We start from the raw sequence: 23,624 nt of genomic DNA on the forward strand, positions 1-23,624 counted from the left end.
CACCTTGTCTTGTAAACAAACCACTTTCTGTCACCTTATCGTGTAAACAAACCACTTTCTGTCACCTTATCCTGTAAACAAACCACTTTCTGTCATCTTATCGTGTAAACAGACCTCTATCCAATCCCTATCATGTAAACAAACTTCAGCCCTTTCCCTTTCTGTGTAGTTAACCCAAAAGAAAAGGGATAAAAGTGGTTCAAACTTACCTGTAAACATAACTTCTATCGTTAAAGCATCGAAAGAGTCCTTGCATGTCAACCGAAGTAAACTAATAAAGATAGAAAGAGTCGTCAAGTGTGGTATATCAATTATTCAGCCGGGCCGTTATTGTTATATACTTCGATTGTTCAATATTGCTTTATGAATTATATAGCACGATAGCTATACACTTTTTCACTTATATTTTGCATATAAGAGCACACGTGGGCGGGACAGGGCAATGTTTTGTATTATAGGGCATAGTGCCTTGCTACAAAAATTGATATTGAATCGCGTTGTCTCCAAACTAAGTTGAAAAACGCAATCGCAGGGCGGTAGTAGGTGATGTCCATCTACAACAGTGCCTGAAGAATTAGAATCTAAATTTCACAGACATACCAAATTTCACACTGAAAAAAGTTGGCAAACGCAATCGGAGAGAGATAGTAGGTGTTGTCCATCTACAACAGTACGTCAAGAATTAGATTCTAAATTTCACACTGAACTAAGTTGACAAACACAGTCGCAGAGAGATAGTAGGTGATGTCCATCAAATTTAAATGACAACGGAATGTTGTGCACTAACATACAATAAAGACACTGAATCCGAACGTAGTCGGAAAACACAATCGCAGAAAGGTAGTAGGTGATGTTGTTCAGCCTTAAAATCCGTTACTTTCGGCCATTCGGAAGTTTCCGTAAAGCTGGATCTATATACTGCAAAACTCTCGTGGAATTGTCACGGTGCGCCGGTTAGCATTGGATGGTTTAGAAAATACTCTCCTATAGAAGCACTGGCCAAGATCACAACCAGTTTCAAACGCGCTGGGACATATCTCCCCGACAAACTAAAGTCGTCTGTCGTTGGAACGTTCACACGCAAGTATTGGTATACGATTAAGTTATCTGCTCACATGTTTAGGCCACTTCGAAACAAGCTTACTATTATAATTTCAGATTTTCGAGCATTATATATACGTTAACAATGTGCTATAATCGCATTAAATATAACAGCTATATCCGCCAAAATACCACAATTGGTAGACGATCGATAAATATAAATCTGATATTTTGGCGTAATTTTCATATCATTTTCCATAATCGCAAAGACCTAATCGACTTTGAGGTCTTTTTCAAGGCGTAAACGGCCAAAATAACTGTCCTATGACTGTTCATATTGAAAGAACAACTGATATATAGGCGTGTTTGGTTGTCAAGTTGAGGATTTTTTTAATATAGATATTTAACAATGCGTCGTTCCAATGACTACCTTTAGATAATACAACTAACTTATAGGCTTAAAGGGATTCTACCGTCTACATATTTTCTTTACAAATTCATAGAGTTCAATTTCAGTTATCCGTATCTCTTTTCCGTATCTCTTTTCAAAACTAAAACCCGACGTCATATTCTCTATTCTCAATGCAATTACAAAAAAAAATTACCGTGGTAGTTCAAACTAACATCACTTCAGCGACATTATATTTCTGTAGAGTTAAGCTCGGTTCAGCCACACATGACACTTTTCAAAATCACAACCCGACGTCCTGTTTGTTAACAATTCAAAAGAAACGTACCGTGGTAGTTTAAACTAACGTCACTACCGCGAAATTATGTTTCTCTGAGAATGGGTTCTAATCAGTCATACATTACACTTTGAATAATTAAAACCGGCAGCATGTTCTCCTACAATTCAAAAGAAACCGTGGTAGTTTAAACTGACGTCACTTCCGCGACATTATCTCTAAGAAAGAGTTCTATCAGCTGATAAAGAAAATATTTAAACGTTGAAATCACTTGAAAGCAAATCGATTAACATTATAACAGTAAAACCATTAAGCATGGGATAGTTGAAGAGATTATTAAAGGGATTGGCAAACGAATGGAGTTTTACGTCTAATTTATCTTTTTATTAATTCTCGCAAGGCTCAAGTTAATGTTTCCCCTGTCAGTGATGCAGGTATGAGGGGCTGACATGGAAAAAGCGTCTTGTCGTTCGGATGGGACAATAAACCGAGGCCCTGTGTGCTACAGGCTGTGTACATTAAAGATCCCTCGACAGTTGGACATAGAAAAAGAGCAGGCTAATGCCACTGTCCTGGCAAAATTTCCCTCATTGCACTCTGCATGGCGTTGCCTGTTTTCATTAGCCCAATCAGGTACAGCAATGGGGATGTAGTAGGCTATGTGAGATAGTCACAGCCAGTGTTTTCGAAATTTACTGCTTTGAAAACGACTCCCTCCCCCTCCATTTCTTAAAGAAGTTATTTGTTGTCTGAGTTTTGAGTTACTTCTCATTCATTACAATCATAGGTAATTAGGGGGTCTATTAGGGAAAAATAATTTTCAGGCAAAATTTTGGTTAGCAGAATTGTGTAGTACAAAAAAGCCATATTGAGCGAGTTTTTTCGGCTTTTTTAGCGAAAGAAATTAACTATCAACAAATCGGTCAAATTTTTCAAATTAAAGTCATTTCTTTCAAAATTGAAATTTTCGCCTATCCCTTACATGGCCTCAAATTTATTTGTCCATCAAAACTCTCGCGAGAGTATCAGAGATATGGCGAGACATAAATCCAAAATGGTTGCCACTAAGCAGTTAATTTCGTAAGTCATTGATAAAAAATCCATTAATTACGTAACCCACTCGTTAATCAGCCTTAAAACCCATGGAACTTATAAGATGGAAGTTTGACCGTTTTAGATTTTCTATGTCATGGTTTAAAAATGATTCTGTGTGCCATTTTGAAGCGGACACCTGTCGCCACTCTGGCCCTTTTTTGTTATTTGTTTTAAACACCCCCTCTTTCAATCTTTAATGTAAATCATGGACAACTAATACCATACAAATAACATATGTAATTTTGATAAAGACAATTTGAAAGCTTAGAAATTCTGAGAGTGGCCATGGCTAAAATTTTGACTGTTGGGCCAAGTGACCAAGCCTGTCTGTTGTCTGAAATTTACAAAAATTCCAAATCTTTAGCATCCAAATGATTGAGGGTCCAAATTTATTGCCAGATTATAAGTCTATCCTATAAGTTTTGATTATTCTACACTAGAAACATGCTTCCTTCCCTTAAATTTCATATGGAAATGGCATTTAAGACTGAAAACTCTCTTCTGGAAAAGGAAAATGTACCAAACTTTTCATCAGTTGGTATTTTAATCTAGCTGTAGACTTTTTTACTCTGTGCTGAAATAATTTATCTCATTGCACACTACATGGCATTAACCTTCTTTTGTTACAAAGGGTGCAAAGTAAAAACTCCATTTCATTTCCCCAAAAAATCTATGCTTAAAGGGATAGATGCGCCATTTTAGGGGGTTGATTTAAGTATGATTGGTGAAAAAAACATGGCCAACCTGTCCCTTAAAAAAACTAAAATCAATTTTATTTGTTTTATTTTAGAAATGTGGACACAAAGTACTTGAGTAATTCTTGCTGAAAGGACATCATGAGTTTTATAGATTATGGCCAAACGGCCGAAGATCACCAGTCTCTGCTAGTTCTGGTACGACACACTGGAACACACATCACCAATCACACCTTCTTACCAGCCTGGGAGAGAGTTCGAAAAATAAACTGCATTCATGTAGAGGGACAGAAACGTAATGTGTTTGTACGATACAAACGCACATATCCAGTGGAAAACAATACATGGGGAGATTTCCAAACGCATCGAAAAGTTCTTGGACTTGTGTCAATCGGAAAGTGTTCGACGTCTGCTGAATTCGAGGCCCTTTTTGAAGATTATAAAAAAATGAAGGAGAACTACGCGAACACTATTTATAATTCACGATTAATTGTGTTTGGTATGAACACCGATGGAACACCATTTTTGAACGAAAACACCAACTTGAACTCTAGTTCAAAACCAGAACTTTTGAATGATAAAAATGATAATGTGACCAATGAAATGCAGATGTCACAAAATGGCGACATCAAAAAAGAAAATAAAAAAATAGAACAGAAGGAGACATTACAACGGACGCATAGCAACAGCCTCACGAAGGAATCGACGGGGGCAGAAGTTGTGTTTTATCCTGATTTAGACTCGGCAAAAGATTTGGAAGAGCGTCTACGAGAGTTTGTGACATCGTTATTCTATGTGTTGGAAGGGAAAAGGTTAGACCGATCGTTTGAAAGAGCTGATAGGTTACAGCTACTATGTGCACCCTCCGAAGTTAAAGATTTTGTTGGTGTAGACACTGACACTAGGTAAGGTTTCTATTTTCTATAGCTTTTGATTATTGCTTATCTTGATTAATCAAAGGGTTATAAGTCAGATGATACATAACCTTTGATCCAGGAAGTTGTTTTTATTGTCGGTAAAATAGTGAGTTTCTTTTTTCTTGTAAAATCCTGCGAGGAGATGTGTTTTGGGTTCAAATCCTCAAGATAAAGATATTCTGCTTCCATGGCCGGTGTTTCCCAGAGTTTGCCCAGTATCAACTCACACCCCCATACCATTTATTTTTCAGGAGCTTTAAGAAGAAGTGTACTGGAAGATTAAGGAAACATCTAGCTGATCTGTGTTTACAGGCTGGTATGCCAGGGGAGGCCATCTTACATTACCAAACAGCTATAGATCTTCTGCGTAACGTCAACGATTTTCTCTGGATTGGAGGTAAGGTTTACCCTCTGTTTGACCAATCATACTTTAGTCTCAGAAACAGGAAATTTGGAAAGACCCAAATTAACCCCTGAAAATGACGAACCTGTCCCTTAGTCCCTTCAGCCATTTATTCATTCCCCCATTATATCATTCATTCATCATCAATTCATTCATTGTCATCATTCATTCATTCACTGGTTTGTTCAGTCTCTTCTTTCATCAATTCATTGCAGAAGAGTAGGACGAAAAACTCCATTCATTTCATTCATTCATTCATTCATTCATTCATTCATTCATTCATTCATTCATTCATTCACTGGTTTATTCAGTCTCTTTCATTCATTCATCCATCATTCATTCATTCATTCATTCATTCACTGGTTCATCCATCCCTCCATTCATCCATCCATTCATTCATTCATCCATTCATCCATTCATCCATTCATCCATCCCTCCATTCATTCCTTCATTCTACTATTTCAGGATGTTATGAAGGATTAAGTTCGTCATCTGTGATCATGGCTCATCCTAAAATCTCTGCTGCTGCCTCCATTAAGCGTAATTTATCTTTTACTGATAAACGCATGGCCGCCATTAATTTAGACAAAAACAAAGCAGGTAGGACAAACTTTTCTGGGGTGGGGTGAAGTTGTGGTGCTTGTGGAGGTACAGGGGAGGGCGTTCCCCCTAAGAAATGGTGTGAACCCACAATTTATTAATTACCATTTTGGCCTCAAGATATGTGTCAGAATACATCAAATCAAATCTGCAAAGAATTTTCAGGGAGAACTTTCTTAGTTGCTCAATGGAGGTTTGTGCCTCTGCGCAATCTAAGTTATTATCCTTGTAAAATATAGTTGTCTCTTCTAATTGTCTTTCCAAAGTAAGATGTAATACTCCATTTTGATTTTGGTTTCAGCCACGTTAACTAATAGTTTTGCTAATGGTTTAGATCTTGCTGATATACCAAATGGTCCAGGTTTAAATCCAGAAGACATCATAGAAAAATATAGAGAAGCCATTACACACTATAGTAAGGTAAGGGCCATTTTTTACGTAAATCCAGGAAAAATCAATGCCAAGAGGTTTGGTCAAGGACCAGCTGATAGACAGGATCTTCATTATTCCAGTCAACCCAGCTGTAAATGGATACAGATAATCTTGGAAAGATCAATGCCAAGAGGTTTGGTCAAGGACCAGCTGGTAGAAAGGATCCTCATTATTCCAGTCAACCCAGTTGTAAATGGGTACAGATAATCTATGAATGATCAATGCCAAGAGGTTTGGTCAAGGACCAGCTGGTAGAAAGGATCCTCATTATTCCAGTCAACCCAGTTGTAAATGTAAACTGTTCTTAGGGGTCACAAGAGAATAAAAAGTCATTATTATAACCCGGGAAAGATCAAATACAGTTTGATTTATTGAAATTTTCTTTTGCTTTTTTAGTTTAAAACTGCTGGTAAAATTGAAATGGAAGCAAGTTTAAAAGCTTGTCGAGTTCTCATTGGTCAACGGGTAAGTTTGAAAAAGTTTTATGGAAATGGTTTTATGAAATAATTTTAAAAGCGGTTTTATGGAAATGATGATTGTATTAAAATTGTTCAATAAAAATGATTTTAGGAAATGAATTTCAAAGTGGTACAAATGGTTTGATAATGTTAATGAAAATGGTTTAATGAAACCGTTTCTAAACCAGTTAAATGAATTCGAGATGGTTTTATGAAATGTTGATAGCAAGAAGATGATTTTTATTAAAATTGCTTTCATTTATTATGAAAATGGTTTGATGAAATGAATTGTTAAAAGTGGTTTGATGAAATGAATTATTAAAAGTGGTTTGATGAAATGAATTGTCAAAAAGTGGTTTGATGAAATGAATTATTAAAAGTGGTTTGATGAAATGAATTGTCAAAAAGTGGTTTGTTGAAATGAATTGTTAAAAATGGTTTGATGAAATGAATTGTCAAAAAGTGGTTTGATGAAATGAATTGTTAAAAATGGTTTGATGAAATGAATTGTTAAAAGTGGTTTGAAATGAATTGTCAAAAGTGGTTTTATGAAATGAATTGTTAAAAGTGGTTTGATGAAATGAATTGTCAAAAGTGGTTTGATGAAATGAATCGTTAAAAGTGGTTTGATGAAATGAATTGTCAAAAGTGGTTTTATGAAATGAATTGTTAAAAGTGGTTTGATGAAATGAATTGTCAAAAGTGGTTTGATGAAATGAATTGTTAAAAGCGGTTTTATGAAATTTATGTAAACTTCTTATTTGTTTACAACAGTTATATCAAACTTATATTTTTTTAATACGGTTTCATTCTAAAATGGTTTTATGAAATTATTAGGGTTAATTATAATCTGAAGATCAAGGTTATCTGTGCTGATAGGGTTGAGGCTGATAGTGTGAGATTCAGATTGTTAATTAAAGATCAAAGGGGATTATCAGGATTAATTGATTAAGAAGTTTATACTGGAATATTAATGAAGCCATGAGGCTACTGGATGGATTAGCTTTTGATTAAGATATTTTATCATTAATTTAGACTTATAAATGATGATTTGGAATATGAAAAATTTAAAGAAAGTAACTGTTAAAATATTGAATATTCTTTGGAAATAAAATGAATTTAATCTTAACTTCTTAAAAATCAAAAATTTATAGAAAAATCCAATTCAGAATGCAAAATGGATATTTCCAAAATGAATATTCAAAGAAAATAAAAAAAATATTCCATTTTTGTGAGAAGAAGTGTGTTATACCATACTATAATATATTCACTTGTGGTTTTAAAGGGATACAGTCGGAATTTTCGGGGATTGATTTGGTTCTTGAATGTGCTTTAATAGTCTTAAGAAATACTAAAACACACGAAAATCTGGTTGGTTGGTTGGTAGATGACAAGTTAACGTTCGCTTCCAGTGGATGCTGATATCGCAAACTAGGTAGTTGTTGGTAGTCGTAGTAGTTGGTTGTTGGATTGGATCAAATTGGATGATTTGGTGTTGTTGGTTTGGTTGTTGATTCTTCGTTAGATCTGGTCGGGTCGAATGACATGGCGGTGAAACTCGGCCCTGGATGGTGTGGCGTGAGTTACTCGGTCTCCTTCATTCTTCCAAACTCGTTCTGATCATGGTATTTCTTATTGATTGGTAGTCGAATGGTACACACGAAAATCACATAACCCCTTTAAATATACCTCAAACTAGAAATTTCACTGTCTATTTCTATATATGTGTTTTCTATATATTGGATAGTCTCACTAAAATTCCAGTTGAATTTTTAACTTTCAAACGTGATTAATTCTGGATACACAAGGCTCAAATTTCGACAGTGAGCTATGAACACTGTTACTGATTAACTTAGCTAAAAAATTCCTGTTTCTGAAGTCTCAGAATCTGGACTTTTTTAGCTAATCTAATCAGTAATAGTGTTCATAGCTCACTGTCAAAATTTGAGCCTTCAAATCCATGTGTGTCTAGAATTATCTGCGCTTGAAAGTTAAAATGACGACTCGTCAATTTAAGATACACTGTGATATATAGAAAAGACATCTATAGAAATAGTGAGTAAAATTCCTAGTTTGAGATATTTTTAAAGGAATTATGTGATTTTCGTACATTTCTAGTACTTCTGAAGACCATTTACATATATTCAACACTCAAATCAACCCCCCGAAATGCCACACCTGTCCCTTTAATGTTAAAATCAAACATTCCTAAAATGAATTTAAGTAAAAAAAAAAATGAAAACCTCTTCTTACCTAACTTCATCTAAGAGTTGAACTTGGAAATTATTTTTGTCAATTTTTTGAAGAAAAAGAAAAATCTACTTACCTGACTTAATTCTGAAGTTGAAAATTTAAAAGTGAAACCAATTTGCCGCAGAAGTGTAAAATTATGATAGGGCAATCCAAGATTAAGCTAAACTTGGTTAATTGGTTGATACATTGGTGTACATTAGCATACCAGGGAAGCCACACTTGGCCTCAAGAAGTCTACCATGACCTTTGTTTTGATAAGGATAACTCCTTCCCTTACCTGAGGACCTCAAGTCAGCCCCATCCAAGCCTTAATCCTTTTTGATTGTAAGGATTTACCCAAACTGAAATCCAGAAGCAATCATTGCCATCATGGGTCTTTTGAATTATCAAAACAATGTCATCATTGCCAGCAAGAAAGCCATTTTGAGTTAATTTTGGTGTTTAGTACATATACCAGCAAATTTTCCAGAACTAACATCATTCTAGATTCACCACTCCACAAGAATACATCAGACACCATTTTGTTTTTTGTAAAATCTCACAATGTCTCAGAGTTTTGGAAGTGGGATATATATCGACGAACGGCAACTAGCGTCGCAATTTTCACCAATGACATTACCCATGATGCAGTCGCCAAGTTTTATACCAGTCATGTCACACTCGACGCCAGTGGGACTCCTACCCAGACCACAACCAATTCTGTCAGCACATTTGTCACCATTGAACTTCAGCAAGTTATCTCCCTTAGCCAACAAGACGTCTGCTAGTTCCAGCTTCAGTCCATTGTCATCATCCAGTATCGAATCTGCCTTTAGTCCAGTTGACAAATCCAGTTCTTCAAACTCATCACCAGCCACTCAGAGTTATTCCCCTTTGAATTACCAGTCTGCTACCATGACGCCACCTACTGGATATTTAAGCCGTCTGCGTTCTAATCCCATGTTTCAAGATTTACAGATGCTTTTAGCTCAAGAATGTAACCACTTACAGGTAGGTTCTGAATTACTTTCTTATTCAAAGTTCAAATTATTGGGGTGTAAAACTCTATTTTAGATCTTTGGGTTTTCTGATAAAATTTGCTTTCAATTTAATCTTAACAAATTCAATTTGAAAAGCCCACATGAATTTTACTTAAGTAACTCTTTGATTGCTTAATTCCCAAAAATGCTCAAGGTATTTGTAATTTCTTGTCAATTTACAGGTACCAGCCAGTCTTATCACCAGCCAGTTAGACTTCAGTTCCCTCCAATCCCCCAATTCCACAGAAGCAGCAAGAGAACATGCCACAGCATCTGGTCAACAAGTCTATGCCTTACACACGCAGCTCCAAGACAGATTCCTGCGACTACATGGTGACAAAGATCTTCATGGATACAGCCGAAAGATGGAAAGTCTCTACTGCTCCGAAGTTGGCCGAATTGAAATGCAGAGATACCAGTCTTTATGTACCAGCTTCTCAGAACAGTCAAAATACACAGCCAACATCCATTTTAACAAAGAAAGAATCACCCTGGTTGAAAGAATGCAGAAAGAAGTGGACATCATCACCAAGAATCCATCAACACAGCCTTCCACATCCACTCCAGTATCCAGCCAGTCTAGTTCTTCAGTGTCATCATCAGAAGCAAGTGATTCCTTAAATGAACTCTTTACTATCCCACGTCTGTCTGAAGCTCCTTCTTACACCAGTTCCAACACCTCAGCGTCCACATCCATTGAAGAATCTTCAATGTCCTCTTCATCAGCTCCAAGCAGTACTAGTTCCTCAACCACCCCAGAAGAAAAATCCACAACACCAGCAGAACAGAAAGCCAGAACTGGTCGCCTCCTGAGTCCAGAAACCATCCAGCTTCTCACCAATTGGTATGAATCCCACATGACTTATCCTTATCCAAGTGACGAAGATGTAGCTGAACTCTCTTCCAAGGGTGGACTGACGCCAGGCCAAGTTAGAAAATGGTTAGCCAACAAAAGAGTCAGGTCCTTCAACACCCTGTCCATCACCGGTAACGACCATCCCATCAAGTATAAATACAGAGGTAAGAGAGGCTCAGAAGGATCTTCAGAAGCACCAGCTGTCAGCCGTCGACCACAGTACAAGCTCCTGAGTGCTGCAGCCAAGAAGATCCTGACTGATTGGTATGAATCCCACAGTGAGAATCCTTACCCAACCGAAGAAGAGAAAGATGAATTAGCAAGAATTGCCCAAGTGTCCCCTTCCCAAGTCAAATCCTGGTTCGCCAATAAAAGAAGCCGCAACAACAACACAAAGCGTCAAGTTCCCAATTATTTTATCAAGAAGTACCCTGGTTATACCCCTATTGTGGAAATGGTGTCAGAGCAACGTGCAGCGAGGAAGACCACTGGTAAAATTGTGGAACGAGTACGTATGGATTTGTATCAGCCTTACAACATGATCTAGAGTGGTTCCCCTTTGAATTGTTTTGCATCAAATTGTGCTTTCGTTATTGCGTGTGTGAAAGTGTTTGTTATCACTTGTAGTGTGTTGACATTCTGACATAGTGTGTGTTGACATTCTGACATAGTGTGTGTTGACTTTCATTGGCATTTGAAAGCATGACTGACATTGACTTGGCATTTTGTAAGCCCCACCTTTTTTTTTGCACATTGACTTCTTTAGCATTTGAATTCACATGGCATATGATTGGCATTTTGTAAGCCCCACCCCTTTTTTGCACAATGTGTTGACTAAGCAATTGTATTTATTTTTTATTTACGTAGCACCCGAGTTGACTTTCGATTGGTATTTGACCTTTGACCTGTATGATAGTGAATGTGTGTTAGTTGTATTTGTTAATATTTGTTAATGGTATTGTTAATATTTGTTAATACTATTTATTGTATATATGTATATATTGGAAGATGTTAATCCTATTTCAATGTCTATTGCAAATAAAGACAAATCTAATGAATTTTTAATTTGATTCTTTTCATCCACTCCAGATTTTTACACCTACCATCTGTGATCTGATGTAATTCTTCTTTAACTTGTGTTCTGTGCAATTTTGACTAGCATCAAATGTAGCTTACCAAGTCGGCATGCAATACAAGTCCTTGAATATCCCTCTGAATATCCCAAAATTCCACATAACTCAACATGAATGACGACGTTGACAGATCATGGATGACAAGTGAAATCACCCACAGTTAAGAAAACCACCAACAATTTTTAACCTCAGCCCAAGATAAGTGTTTACCTGTTAAAGTGAAACATGGTTAAAATAGGTTTTTTGCTGAACATCTGTTAATTTTGTATATTTCAGAAATATCTTCAGGCCTCTGATTTTCTACAGAATGTTGTGTACATTGATCTTAAAGTTTCTGAAGAAGACAAGGTACATTGCAGTATATTTACATTAGCTATTAATTTTCTCCATTGGACATAGGCAAATTGGTGTGGTGTTTATATCAGGATAAACGTCATTGCCTCATCACCAAAACATTAGGCGTAGTAATTTTAACCAATGACGTCATTGTATCAAATAGACGGTCTCCAATGTAAACAATCATGTCGGTAGTCCCAAACATTGAAACATAAAGAAATAGGCCCTACTTAAATTCATACTAAAGTCTTTGTATCAAAATTAGAATGTCTTGAAAACGTAAATATAAATAATAAACTGTTACCCTATGGTGGTTATGGTCGTATATCAGATCAAGGGTTGGCTGGAAAATTAATCATAAACGCACTTACTCGCATTTATTCACTTTTCCAGCCAACCTTTGACCTGATATACGACCATAACCGCCGTAGGGTAACAGTTTATTGATGGAGTAGAACAAATTGTGGAAGAAATCTGTGTTATTTCCCTCATTGCACACTGAGTGGGTCTACTATAATTGGTCTTGTTTCAATGTTTCAAATACTTCTGTTTGCAGATTCAAAGATTTGGTACTTTGGCCACGCTCTACACTCAGATAGGGTTCCATAGAAAAGCAGGATTTTTCAAGCGTATTGCAGGCATGCAGTGTGTGGCGCCACAGACCTCTGCCTGGCAACAGTGCTACCAATTATTACTACAGACCTTACAGGGCTACAAGATATTCCTGGAAACGCGAAATACTCAAACCACAGGCTCAGGTCAGTAAAATTTCAGGGGAACATCAGAGAAATAGGGAGCAGACGGACAGAATTTAATTATCAAAATGCAAATCTGAATGTGTCATTTCTAGTTTTTACTGAGGGTGACTCCACTTGCCATCCATGATCTAACGAAATTGTTATGCATCTCATGTTCTGAGTCATTTAGCGGTAAATTCAAATGTGAGGAATTATGGGATATCCTCTTGTTTCAGATTCGAATAAAGGCTGGCCCACACTACGTCATAGAATTTTAACAGAGTTGGTGTACGCTGCACGGAGAATGGGAAATCCTCAGCTAGCTGTCAGGTAAGATAGAAACAACAAGGATAGCCTCATGAGAATCCTTTCTACCAGCTGGTTCAACAGGAATAATGAAGACCCTGTCTACCAGCTGGTCCTTGGTAGATCTGTACCCATTTACAGCTGGGTAGACTGGAATAATGAGGATCTTCTCTACCAGCTGGTTTTTGGTAAAGTTGTACCCATTTACAGCTGGGTTGACTGGAATAATGAGGATTCTGTCTACCAGCTGATCCTTTGTAGAATCTGTACCCATTCACAGCTGGGTGGCCTGAACTAATGAGTGAAGATGAGATGATGAAATTATTTTGTTTATCTATTTCAGACATATGTCTTTCCTTTTACACACCATGTTTGAACATCTGTCAACAGCCGAACGTCGTGAAGCTGTGACCGGCTTGATGTCCTTGACCTCTAAATGCGAGGGGTCAGCACAATCTATAGCATTAGACAATGGTCAAATACTACCACCAGTTCCCCTTACCAAATTCCCTTTAGTCAAGTAAGTAACACCTGATAGCATATCGCTTTTGTGACCTTTCTTGATCGGTCACTCATTGGAATTCTGTTGGTAATTCTCTTCTAATTTAGCCCATTATGAATTAATTATGGACATGTGAGACAAACTGGTATTATTCCAAGTCATTAAAACACCTCTACTTTCTATTCATATAAGTATTAGCATTTTCATTTTCATAAATAAAAATAAGGGAACCCATCTTTAAGAATTTTGGTCTATAGCTCCTTTCTGTTTAGAATTTTTTTATAATTGTTCATTTAATTTTCCAGAAGTTTTACCATAATGAATCTACCTCCCCATCTACAGCCAATAGAAAAAAATACAGACCCTAATAAAAAACCTGATGTCTTTATATTTACACCGATACAACAGACAGACAAGGACAGTAACTCTTTACAGTCGAAAGTCAGTAAGTAATCTGGGTTTTCAGAGGAGGAAGGAAAGGTGTCTGATTTTTTCAATTTTCAACAAAAACCCAAAAAACTCAGTCAGAAATCAAAACAAAGAAGTCTTTAGCATGACCTAGAAAATTTCCCTTATTGCACACTGCATAGTTTCTTCACTAAACAAGTCATGAACAGGAGGTACATATGATTTGACTTCTGCAGGTCAAGATAAAAATTCATTCATTTTGTTTATTTGGTGCGTATTGTATTCGCAATTATATAGTAAAGGAATCAAATTCAAAATGGCCATCATGTTGGTTTTTTTTTGTAGGTTTTGTGTGGGTGAAAGATGAAATTTGTGAAGTTGAACTATATGTTGTGAATCCATTACCTGATGAACTTAGAATATCGTACATGGTAAGGTGTTGCATCATGGTTGTTTTCATGTGTGTTCATAATTACAAAACAAAACCTAGACATGTGTAGGTGCAAGCGTGTTGATTGGGTTGTAAAACCAGGTGACATCAATATTTGTTATCTCCATAATAAAGGGCTTATCTGCTAAAGTGAAACAAGATAAAAATATTTTGTAGTTCAGGTAATCTGATTGGTCAAATCAAGTTTTATTATCCAATCAGATTACTGTATTTCATTAAGATCTGGCGAGCCATTTGATTGGTCAATTACATAATCGGTTGCATATTTAAAATAATTTTTATTAACCAATCAGATTACTGTATTTCATAACAATCTTACAAGCTATCTGATTGGTCAATTACATAATCGTTTGCATATTTCAAATAATTTTTATTAACCAATCAGATTACAGTATTTTCTTAAAATCTTGACGTATCTTAATTAATATCTTGTGAAACAATTCCAAGATGATGCATTCTATTTCTGTTTCAGGCTTTATTAACAGAGGGAGTTGAAGTGGAAGTGTTTCCCTCAAACCCTAGCATCCCATCAGAATCCAAAACATCTTTAGTCAAACTACAATGTAAGCCTAAATCTATAGGAGATCTCAAAATTATAGGTAAGTTTCATTCATCCTTCAATCATTCATTCATCCTTCAATAATTCATTCATCCTTCAATCATTCATTCATCCTTCAATCATTCATTCTTCAATTATTCATGTTCATTTGTTCATTCATTCTTTCACTCTATTCTTGTACGGAAAATGTGGAAAAAAAATCTATGCCAAGCGATTTGGTCAAGGACCAGCTGGTAGAAAGGATCCTCATTATTCCAGTCAACCCAGCTGTAAATGGGTACAGATAATCTAGGAAAGACCAATGTCAAGAGGTTTGGTCAAGGACCAGCTGGTAGACTTGATCCTCATTATTCCAGTCAACCCAGCTGTAAATGGGTACAGATAATCTGGGAAAAATCAATGTCAAGAGGTTTGGTCAAGGATCAGCTGGTAGAAAGGATCCTCATTATTCCAGTCAACCCAGCTGTAAATGGGTACAGATAATCCAGTAAAGATCAATGCCAAGAGGTTTGGTCAAGGATCAGCTGGTAGAAAGGATCCTCATTATTCCAGTTGACCCAGCTGAAATCCAATCCAATCCAATAATCCAACAATCCACAATTCATATCTAAATCTTAAAGAATTTGTACCACTTATATTTGCAGGTTATACAACACATGTATTAGGTGTAAATAGTAAATGTTATTTAAAGCACCTGCACCATTTAGAAAAGAAGCCAATGACCGTGGAGGTGGTACCAGCTCTCCCTCAAGTGACACTCAGATCTTCCTTACCCAAGGCTGCCAATTTCTCATCATTGGGAGATGGTTTAAATGTGGTTGCTAACTCCAGTATTTCTGTCTTTGCTGGACAAAGGTGAGTTATGCCCCTTTGATAGTCTGCTATGATTCTTGTTACTTAGGAGTCCAAGATGGTGGCTCTTGATTGGTGATTCTGCTTGTTCAGGATTCATGGAATCCACCAGATGTTAATAAAACAATTTGGAACAGGGTTCCTAATCCGTTTAGACATCTTCACAATGTCAAACTATTACAAACTCTGTCTTATACTTTGACTGCTTGTATCACGAAATGCAGAGATTTGATTGGATTGCACGCTAGCAAATACAACCAATCAGAGACCTTGGCAGAAAGTCCAGAAGGTTGGGATCCAAAGCTCTGGCAAGATTTTGAGGATTTTGTCTTGTATTACAGCCAGGAATGTACCATCAGTTTAGAGAATGTAGGAAAAATACCAGTATCTGGTGTAGCAGTAAGTGTCAATAGCAAACCAGAGGTCAAAGGTTAGTTCCAAAATTTTTCTATCAACCCTTTTGGGAGCCGTTGTGGCTCAATGACAATAAAACGAGGATCCGTGTGCTACAGGCTGAAGCATCTTGCTTGCACAGTCTGATTTGGTTACTTGTGCTTAAAACTGGCTTGTCAGATTGCTTGGTATCCTAAAATCTAAAAAATATCTAGAGCCACTCTCTGACTAAAGTTCTCCGGTTCAGGACAGAATCCTGCTAAGATTTTTATTGGACACAAACCAGGTGTTGGTATTCATTACGAATTTTCCGTTTTTTTGTTTTTTCAGAATTTGTGGACAATGTGTTGTCATGGAGTTCAGAAAATATCAATTCTCAACTTCCCTTGTCACCCATGACAACATTATGTTTCTCTGTCTGTTTCTATGGTTACAGTGACTTCCTGTCTCCAGAAAGTGCATCGTCAGGTATGACTATTTACTCAAATTAACACAAAACGAAATAATTGACAAAAAAACTAATCTGATAGCATCACTATGTATTTTAGATTTAAAATTCATCGTCATGACAACTAATTTAATGGCTGCATCTCAACTTTATTTTGTAGAACTTCCTTCGCCAGCCTATTCCAATAGATCTCGTTCTGACTCTTCAGAAAATAAGGTAAGAATAGCCAGTTTTTAATCAATTTATGTATGGCAGAAGACATAAAAACACTTGTTAAATATGATATGATGATATATGGCAATGATACAAGTTACATTTTCCATCATTGTACACTGCATGGCAATAATGGTTGCTTGCTGACGAGATTGTCTCTGAGGTTGTTTTATTATATAATTCAGAGATTCCACATAGCTAATATTGTTTAATAGGTATTTGAGTTTGTCGTCTCCGCAACTCTTTCAGAGAGTCCACATAGCTAATATTGTTCAATTTGAGTTGGTCGTCTCCACAACTCTTTCAGAGAGTCCACATAGCTAATATTCTTAATTTGATTTATGTATTCCAATAAGGTACAAAACAGAAGGATGTAAAACTCCATTTCATGTCCTCATTCTAGGTGTATGAGGTATTATTGAATATAGACTACAGACAGTGTAAAGAGTACAGTCGTCAATGTTCTATGGTCGTCTCCCTGGATATTTTACCATCTGTCTATATAGTTAATTGGGATGTCCAGCATAGTGAAAGGTAGGTGCTCCATCATTAAAGAGATTGTAAAGACGTTTCCAAATTTTTATGTGTATCAGGGGCACTGATAGCATCAATTTACACCATTCTAATTTTCAATCAGACGTCTGTGGTTCCTGTAATTCCACTAAAACTAAGTGTTTGATGACGTCACTTATTTCCAGGGGTCTTATGTGATACAAGCATATTTAGCGATTTGGGAAATTGCAGGAACCACAGATGTCTGATTGAAAATTAGAATGGTGCAAATTGATGATATCAGTGTCCCTGATACACATAAAAAAATTAGAAAACCTCTTTAAGTTGATACAAGGGGTTTTTTGATGATATGAATTGCTTGCAAGTTGTGATTTGATTTATAAAATTTTACATAGTTCTAAATCAAAGATCATTTTCCCCTGTCAGTGATGTAGGTAAGAGGGGCTGACATGGAAAAAGCGTCTAGTTGTTCAGATGAGACAATAAACCGAGGCCCTGTGTGCTACAGACTGTGCACGTTAAAGATCCCTCGACAGTTGGAAATCGAAAAATAGAGTAGGCTAATGCCGCTGTCATGGCAAAATTTCCCTCATTGTACACTGCATGATGCCTGTCTTCATTAGCCCACATGGTGCAGAAAAGTAGGACGTAAAACTCCATTCATTTCATTTCGGAATCAATGATCGTGATTATATTTTTCAGTTGTGATAAATGTGTTGTGATATTGGATCTACAGAATGTATCAAATCACGAAATGGAGGTGGAATATTGTGTCAATAAAAAATTAGTTATAGAACCTCAGCAATGTAGAAGGTAAGTGCCTATTATGTTAGAATGCATGTGCGCTAGAAAAAGGGGTGGAGCTTAGGGAGTTATAGGTGGGGTTTAAGTGTTGAAGGTGGAGCTATAGGTGCTAGAGGTTGGCCAAAGTAGCCCCATCAAACCAAACAAAGCTTTTTATGATGTCACTATCGCAAAAGCTTCAGATAATATCTAAGGTAGTGATTTGTGATTAGTGACATCATCAAACTTAGTTTTAGTGGAATTACAGGAATCACAGACATCTGATTGAAAATTGGAATGGTACAAATTGATGCTATCAGTGTCCCTGATATACATAAAAAGTTTAGAAAACCTCTTTACAATCCCTTTAAATGTTATATTTTTAAGTGTTTTTTTTTTACGCCTGTGTTAGCCCTACATCTTTATTTTCAACACAATATACTTTCAGGATAGCAATAGAAATACACAGAGTAGAATTTCCACCAGAACTGGATAACCAAGAAGAACTAGTTAGTCCTAATCTACCAGTCTGGTCTAGTGTCAAGAAAGTTAATCATTTTAGTTCTTACTTGAGTAATTTTATAGATATAAGATGGTCTATGGTATCCTTTTGAGGAAAAATTGCATCAAAATTTTACAGGGGCGAAAAAAAGAAATTTGGGGGAGGGATAGAGGATATTGACTGTCGGCCATTTGAACTGCACTGCTGGTCATGACCAGCAAATAGTGCCAAATCAACAGCCCTGTCATTTGCACAGAAGTTTCTCACATAAGTAGGTTCCATCATATAGATGCTTTCATCAATTTAGCCCCAGTCTTTCTGGATTTTTTTGTGACATCTGTCAATCTTGTGTCAACAATTGTTACCCTTAACTCTTATTAAAAGTCATCGACAAAAGTGAGTGGTAAAGTTTGTATAGATTATTTAACATGGTCTCGGTCTCAGTTAGAAATATTACAATTACCTGCAGTCAGATGGGGTAAGTTGGTTTTTAAAAAGGGGTGGAGCTAAATGATTTAGGGGGGGGGTTGAGTGTTGAAGGTGGAGCTAATGAGATATGGGCAGAGTTTGAGCTTTAAAGGTGTAGTTAATGATGTTCTGGGCATAAGGACGCAAAATTTGAAGTGTTGAAGGTGTAGCTAAAAGTGTTAGGAGGTGGGACTAATGTTTCATGGGCAGGGCTAAAGTATTGAAGGTGGAGCTAAGGATGTCAGAGGTTGGGCTAAAGGTGGGAGAGGAAGATCTAGGATGTTATGGCCCAATCCTGTTAAGCTAGGTATCCTTTGACAAATCATATTTTCTTCAAGTCATAGGCCTGTTGTTTAAATGTAACCAAGCAAATGATGTCATATCAAGATTACTACACTCTAACCCACTGTGGAACGGCCCTTCCTCATTTATTCATATATCTGTTAATTTTCAGAGGTGAGATTAAATGATCAGCTCTTTTTGTCTCCTGATGTGCCAAAATTTACCACTGGAAAAATTATCCAAGTTAAAGCCACCATCTTTAATGATGCAGGTAAATTAAATTTTTTGGCACCATTGTCATTCTCACGCTTGGTTTATTAGGGATAGTGTAAATAAACTGAGTGCGAACGCTCTGAACCACGAAACAAAACATGAAATCCAAAACAACATATTGGTGAAACATTAGTAGCAGCTAATGAACTTTTCATATGAGGAAGTATATCAATCATATTATAATGAAAAGTGGTATCAGGTGTTCATACATGGATATATCAGTGTAAGATATGAGGCGCTGATGCAAAATGACCTACATGATAAGTGCTGGTACGATACATCATTTTAAAGATGGGTTCCCTTATTTTTATTTATGAAAATGAAAATGCTAATACTTATATGAATAGAAAGTAGAGGTGTTCTAATGACTTGGAAAAATACCAGTTTGTCTCACATGTCCATAATTAATTCATAATTAGTTAAATTAGAAGAGAATTACCAGCAGAATTCCAATGAGTGACCGATCAAGAAAGGTCAAAAAGCCTTTTTTTTGTTTATCCAGACTGTACATACATGGACATTTATGATTGGTTAAAACTCTTAATTATATGCAATAAGAACATAATGATATGATTAAGAATACATGATAATTCATTAGAAACATCAATTAATCAAATAGTTTGCTTAATTTGACACTAAAAAATAAGGAAACCCATCTTTAAGATACAAGTAAAGTATTGTATCGTATCGTATCATGTGATTTTGTATCAATAACTTGACATCATCCATATGCAGATGAAATTGAAAGTAAAGATCAATTCTTGATTGTAATTATGAGAGCCTACCAGTGATGAATTACACTTAATTTCCTTTATTGCCCACTGCATTGCATTTTCTATTTTCATTTGCCCTGTGAATTGATGAAAAATTGGATGTAAAACTTCGTTTAATTTGGTTTTAGGTGGTGACTGTCGTGACGTTCGGTTGTCTGTTTATCCTAACCAGTGTGTGGAAGGAGCAGGGGGAACAACTGTGCCAGTATCACCCAATAATACTGATATCTTATCTGTGATAGACTCTCATAGTATCTTTTATAAATTGGTAAGTATAAAGCATGTGCAGGAGGCGGGACTTAAAGTGTCAATCACAGTCATATTTTAAAGACCACACCCATTTCTCTAAATTGGTGTCAAATCAATGCCATAACTTCTGTCTTTCACATGATAATGCAAGCTAATTGTGATGTATCCTTACAAAATGTATCAATTGTCAAACAAACATGAAAAAAATGCATAATTTTGTAATTTTTTCTGTTAAAATGTAATTAGATGTTTTCATTTCAGTTTGTTACTGTTTTGTTATCATTGAAATTGTTATTAATTCTTTTTGTTATTAATCTTCTTGAAAAATTTGTTACTATTCTAATGGGTAGTATTTTCATTGTGTTACAATTTTTTTGTTACTGTTATGATTTTCAATTTGTTATTCTTTCAGTTTGTTACTCTTTCAATTTGTTACTCTTGTTTTTTCAGTTGAGTGACAAGGATTGTGCTGTTATTGTTTGTGCCTTTATATTTTTTTGCCCGGGGTTGTTTACATTTGACATTTCCTGTTGCCATAGCAATAAAGACTTGGATATCCAGACATGGAGGTGTTTTCCAAGACCTCAAGTTGTTATTGTTGACTAGTCTCTTTCATCCAGTGAGATAGTGTGATAATTTAATTCATTGTTAAACGAGGCTGGAGGCAAGGTGTTCAATTTGAGCATGTGAAGTGTTTGGTTGGCATACTATATCTTAGTGCAAAATGCAAAATATGGTAGTTGCCATACATCAAATTGGCAATTGCATGGTTGGCAATAAGTTACACCAAGCATCATTGGTTATGTCACTCAAGAGAGCTGTGCTGTCATGTTTCCCTCATGGCATACTGCACTATTGAGCCCAAAATGGAGTAAAAAATACGACTTTAAACTCCATCTCTGTTGCTTGCCAGAACTTCGAAACAGCTGCAAATACATGTATCAAAGCGAAGTCCATATATCGCGATCGTATCAGGGCATGATTGAAAATACCAAAAACACCAAGACAACTTATGCCAAACTCATGCCAGACTATATTTTGAAAAAAATTGACCATCTTGCCAAAAGTCTCTTTGTTTGCCCAATTGTGGTGGCAAGCCTGAGTTCGGATATTCCTCTTAAATAATCAAGTGTGCAATTCTTATTAACAGAAGTGAACTTTACAGTTGTTGTGGTTTATCTTGATTTACCAAGGTATAGACCTTATTCACATGTCAGCCATATTGAATTCAGAATGAGACTCATAACGAAAAGGTAATATGGTGTCACTGCAGTAAAATTACCACCTTGACGTCTGTAAAGCCTCCTTCTCCAGTCCTACTAACTCAAAACTAATTATATTTGACATCAATAAAATCAGAATTCATGAAGCTATTCAATGATACTTTCAGATGAATTTTACCTTCACACATTTCTGAGAAAGGGCCCATTTTCTCACTGTTGATCGGGTGTTTAATGACGTCAAATTGGCTATTCATTCATATGACATCATCTTATCAATGGACGACGTAATTTCTGTTATGAACCTTGCTTTCAGTGTCTCAGGCATGAATAAGGTCTATAAGGAGATTATTTCCATCTAACCTTTGACCTACAAATTGATCAAAATTACCAGTACTATTTAAGGCTGTATCCAAATTGCAAAAATTCTGAAAAATTTAATTTTATCAACAAAATCAGTAAATGGCTGAACAACCCAACTTGGCTAACTGTATCAAAGGTTATAGATGGAAGAAACTCTTACTACCTTTGGGAAATCCAGATGTCTAGGGGCAAGGATCATAGTTCATCAGAAGAAGACCTTAAATGCATCTGTTAAAATATATATTTTGTTTAACAGTGGGGTATATCATGGGTCATAATTTAAAAAAAAAATTCAAAATTTTTTTTTCTAATGCTGAGGCACAAGAACACTCTTGGTTGGTGATTTTTGTCACCGACTAGAGTCGTGTCAAGAGTTTCATCAACCTGACTGGCTGCGGGCACACAAGGAGACACAAAACTCCAGCCGTCATTTTCCAGTATGTCGATAATCACCAGCGGATCATGTGATTGAAAGGGAAATGAATCTGATTGGATGACGACGATCTGTCTTACAGACGATAAAACTATCAGAGATAATTATAAATCATGTCAGTAACACAATTACTTGGCATGGAAGCGTAGGCACATGTGAGATTTTACTCAAGATTCGAGTCGGCGACATAAATCAGTGACAAAGACTGTTTGTGATCCTGCACCCTTAGAAGAAGACCTTAAATGCATTCGTTGAAATATTTTTTTATTTTTGTTAACAGTGGGATATATATCATGGATCATAATTATAACAAAATTTCCAAGTTTCTATTTTTTTTTTTTCTTTTTTTTCTTAAAATGAGAGTTAGCAATTCAAAATATTAAGAAATCTTCCTTAATGCATGAATATTTTCTGATTCCTGGGAAGGGAGTGTTTAACTTCTCCTAGTTGTACAGGCGTAGGGTGATCCTGGTAGTGCACGTAGAAGTTTGAAGATCTAATGATTTCCTGAGTTACCCTTTGATTTGATGACCTTTAAAGGTTCTTTTTCTGTTAAATGCTGTTATTAACCTTTGAAGTTAACTAAGGGTTTATTAAATTTCAAAGAGAGTTATACACCTTAAAGGAATTATAAAGAGGTTTTTTGTAATTTTTATGTGTATCAGGGACACTGATATCATCAATTTACACCATTTTAATTTTCAATCAGACGTCTGTGGTTCCTCCAATTCTACTTAAACTAAGTTTTTCATGAAGTCACTAATCGCAAAGGGACTTATGTGATAAGCATATTTTTGGATTAGTGACGTCATCAAACACTTAGTTTTAGTGGAATTGCAGGAATCACAGACGTCTGATTGAAAATTAAAATGGTGTAAATTGATGATATCAGTGTCCCTGATACACATAAGAATTAAGAAAAACCTCTTTATAATCCCTTTAAGGTGTATAACTCCCTTTGAAATTTAATAA

At 36.0% G+C, this 23,624-nt stretch overlaps 1 protein-coding gene across 1 annotated transcript; it reads left to right on the top strand.

The window, feature by feature from the left end:
• Nucleotides 1–3,658: 3,658 nt before the first annotated feature.
• Nucleotides 3,659–16,174, top strand: LOTGIDRAFT_130513 (hypothetical protein; the record flags this gene model as incomplete). Its single annotated transcript, XM_009065742.1, has 15 exons — nt 3,659–4,070; nt 4,236–4,422; nt 4,686–4,831; nt 5,303–5,462; nt 5,755–5,857; nt 6,266–6,334; nt 11,865–11,936; nt 12,481–12,682; nt 12,898–12,991; nt 13,311–13,487; nt 13,775–13,914; nt 14,223–14,308; nt 14,801–14,927; nt 15,532–15,742; nt 16,081–16,174. The coding sequence occupies 15 exons, from the start codon at nt 3,659–3,661 to the stop codon at nt 16,172–16,174; spliced, it is 2,280 nt and encodes a 759-aa protein (XP_009063990.1).
• Between the last annotated feature and the right edge of the window lie 7,450 nt (nt 16,175–23,624).

Source organism: Lottia gigantea (assembly GCF_000327385.1).
Source record: "Lottia gigantea unplaced genomic scaffold LOTGIsca_70, whole genome shotgun sequence".
NCBI classification, from domain to species: domain Eukaryota; kingdom Metazoa; phylum Mollusca; class Gastropoda; family Lottiidae; genus Lottia; species Lottia gigantea.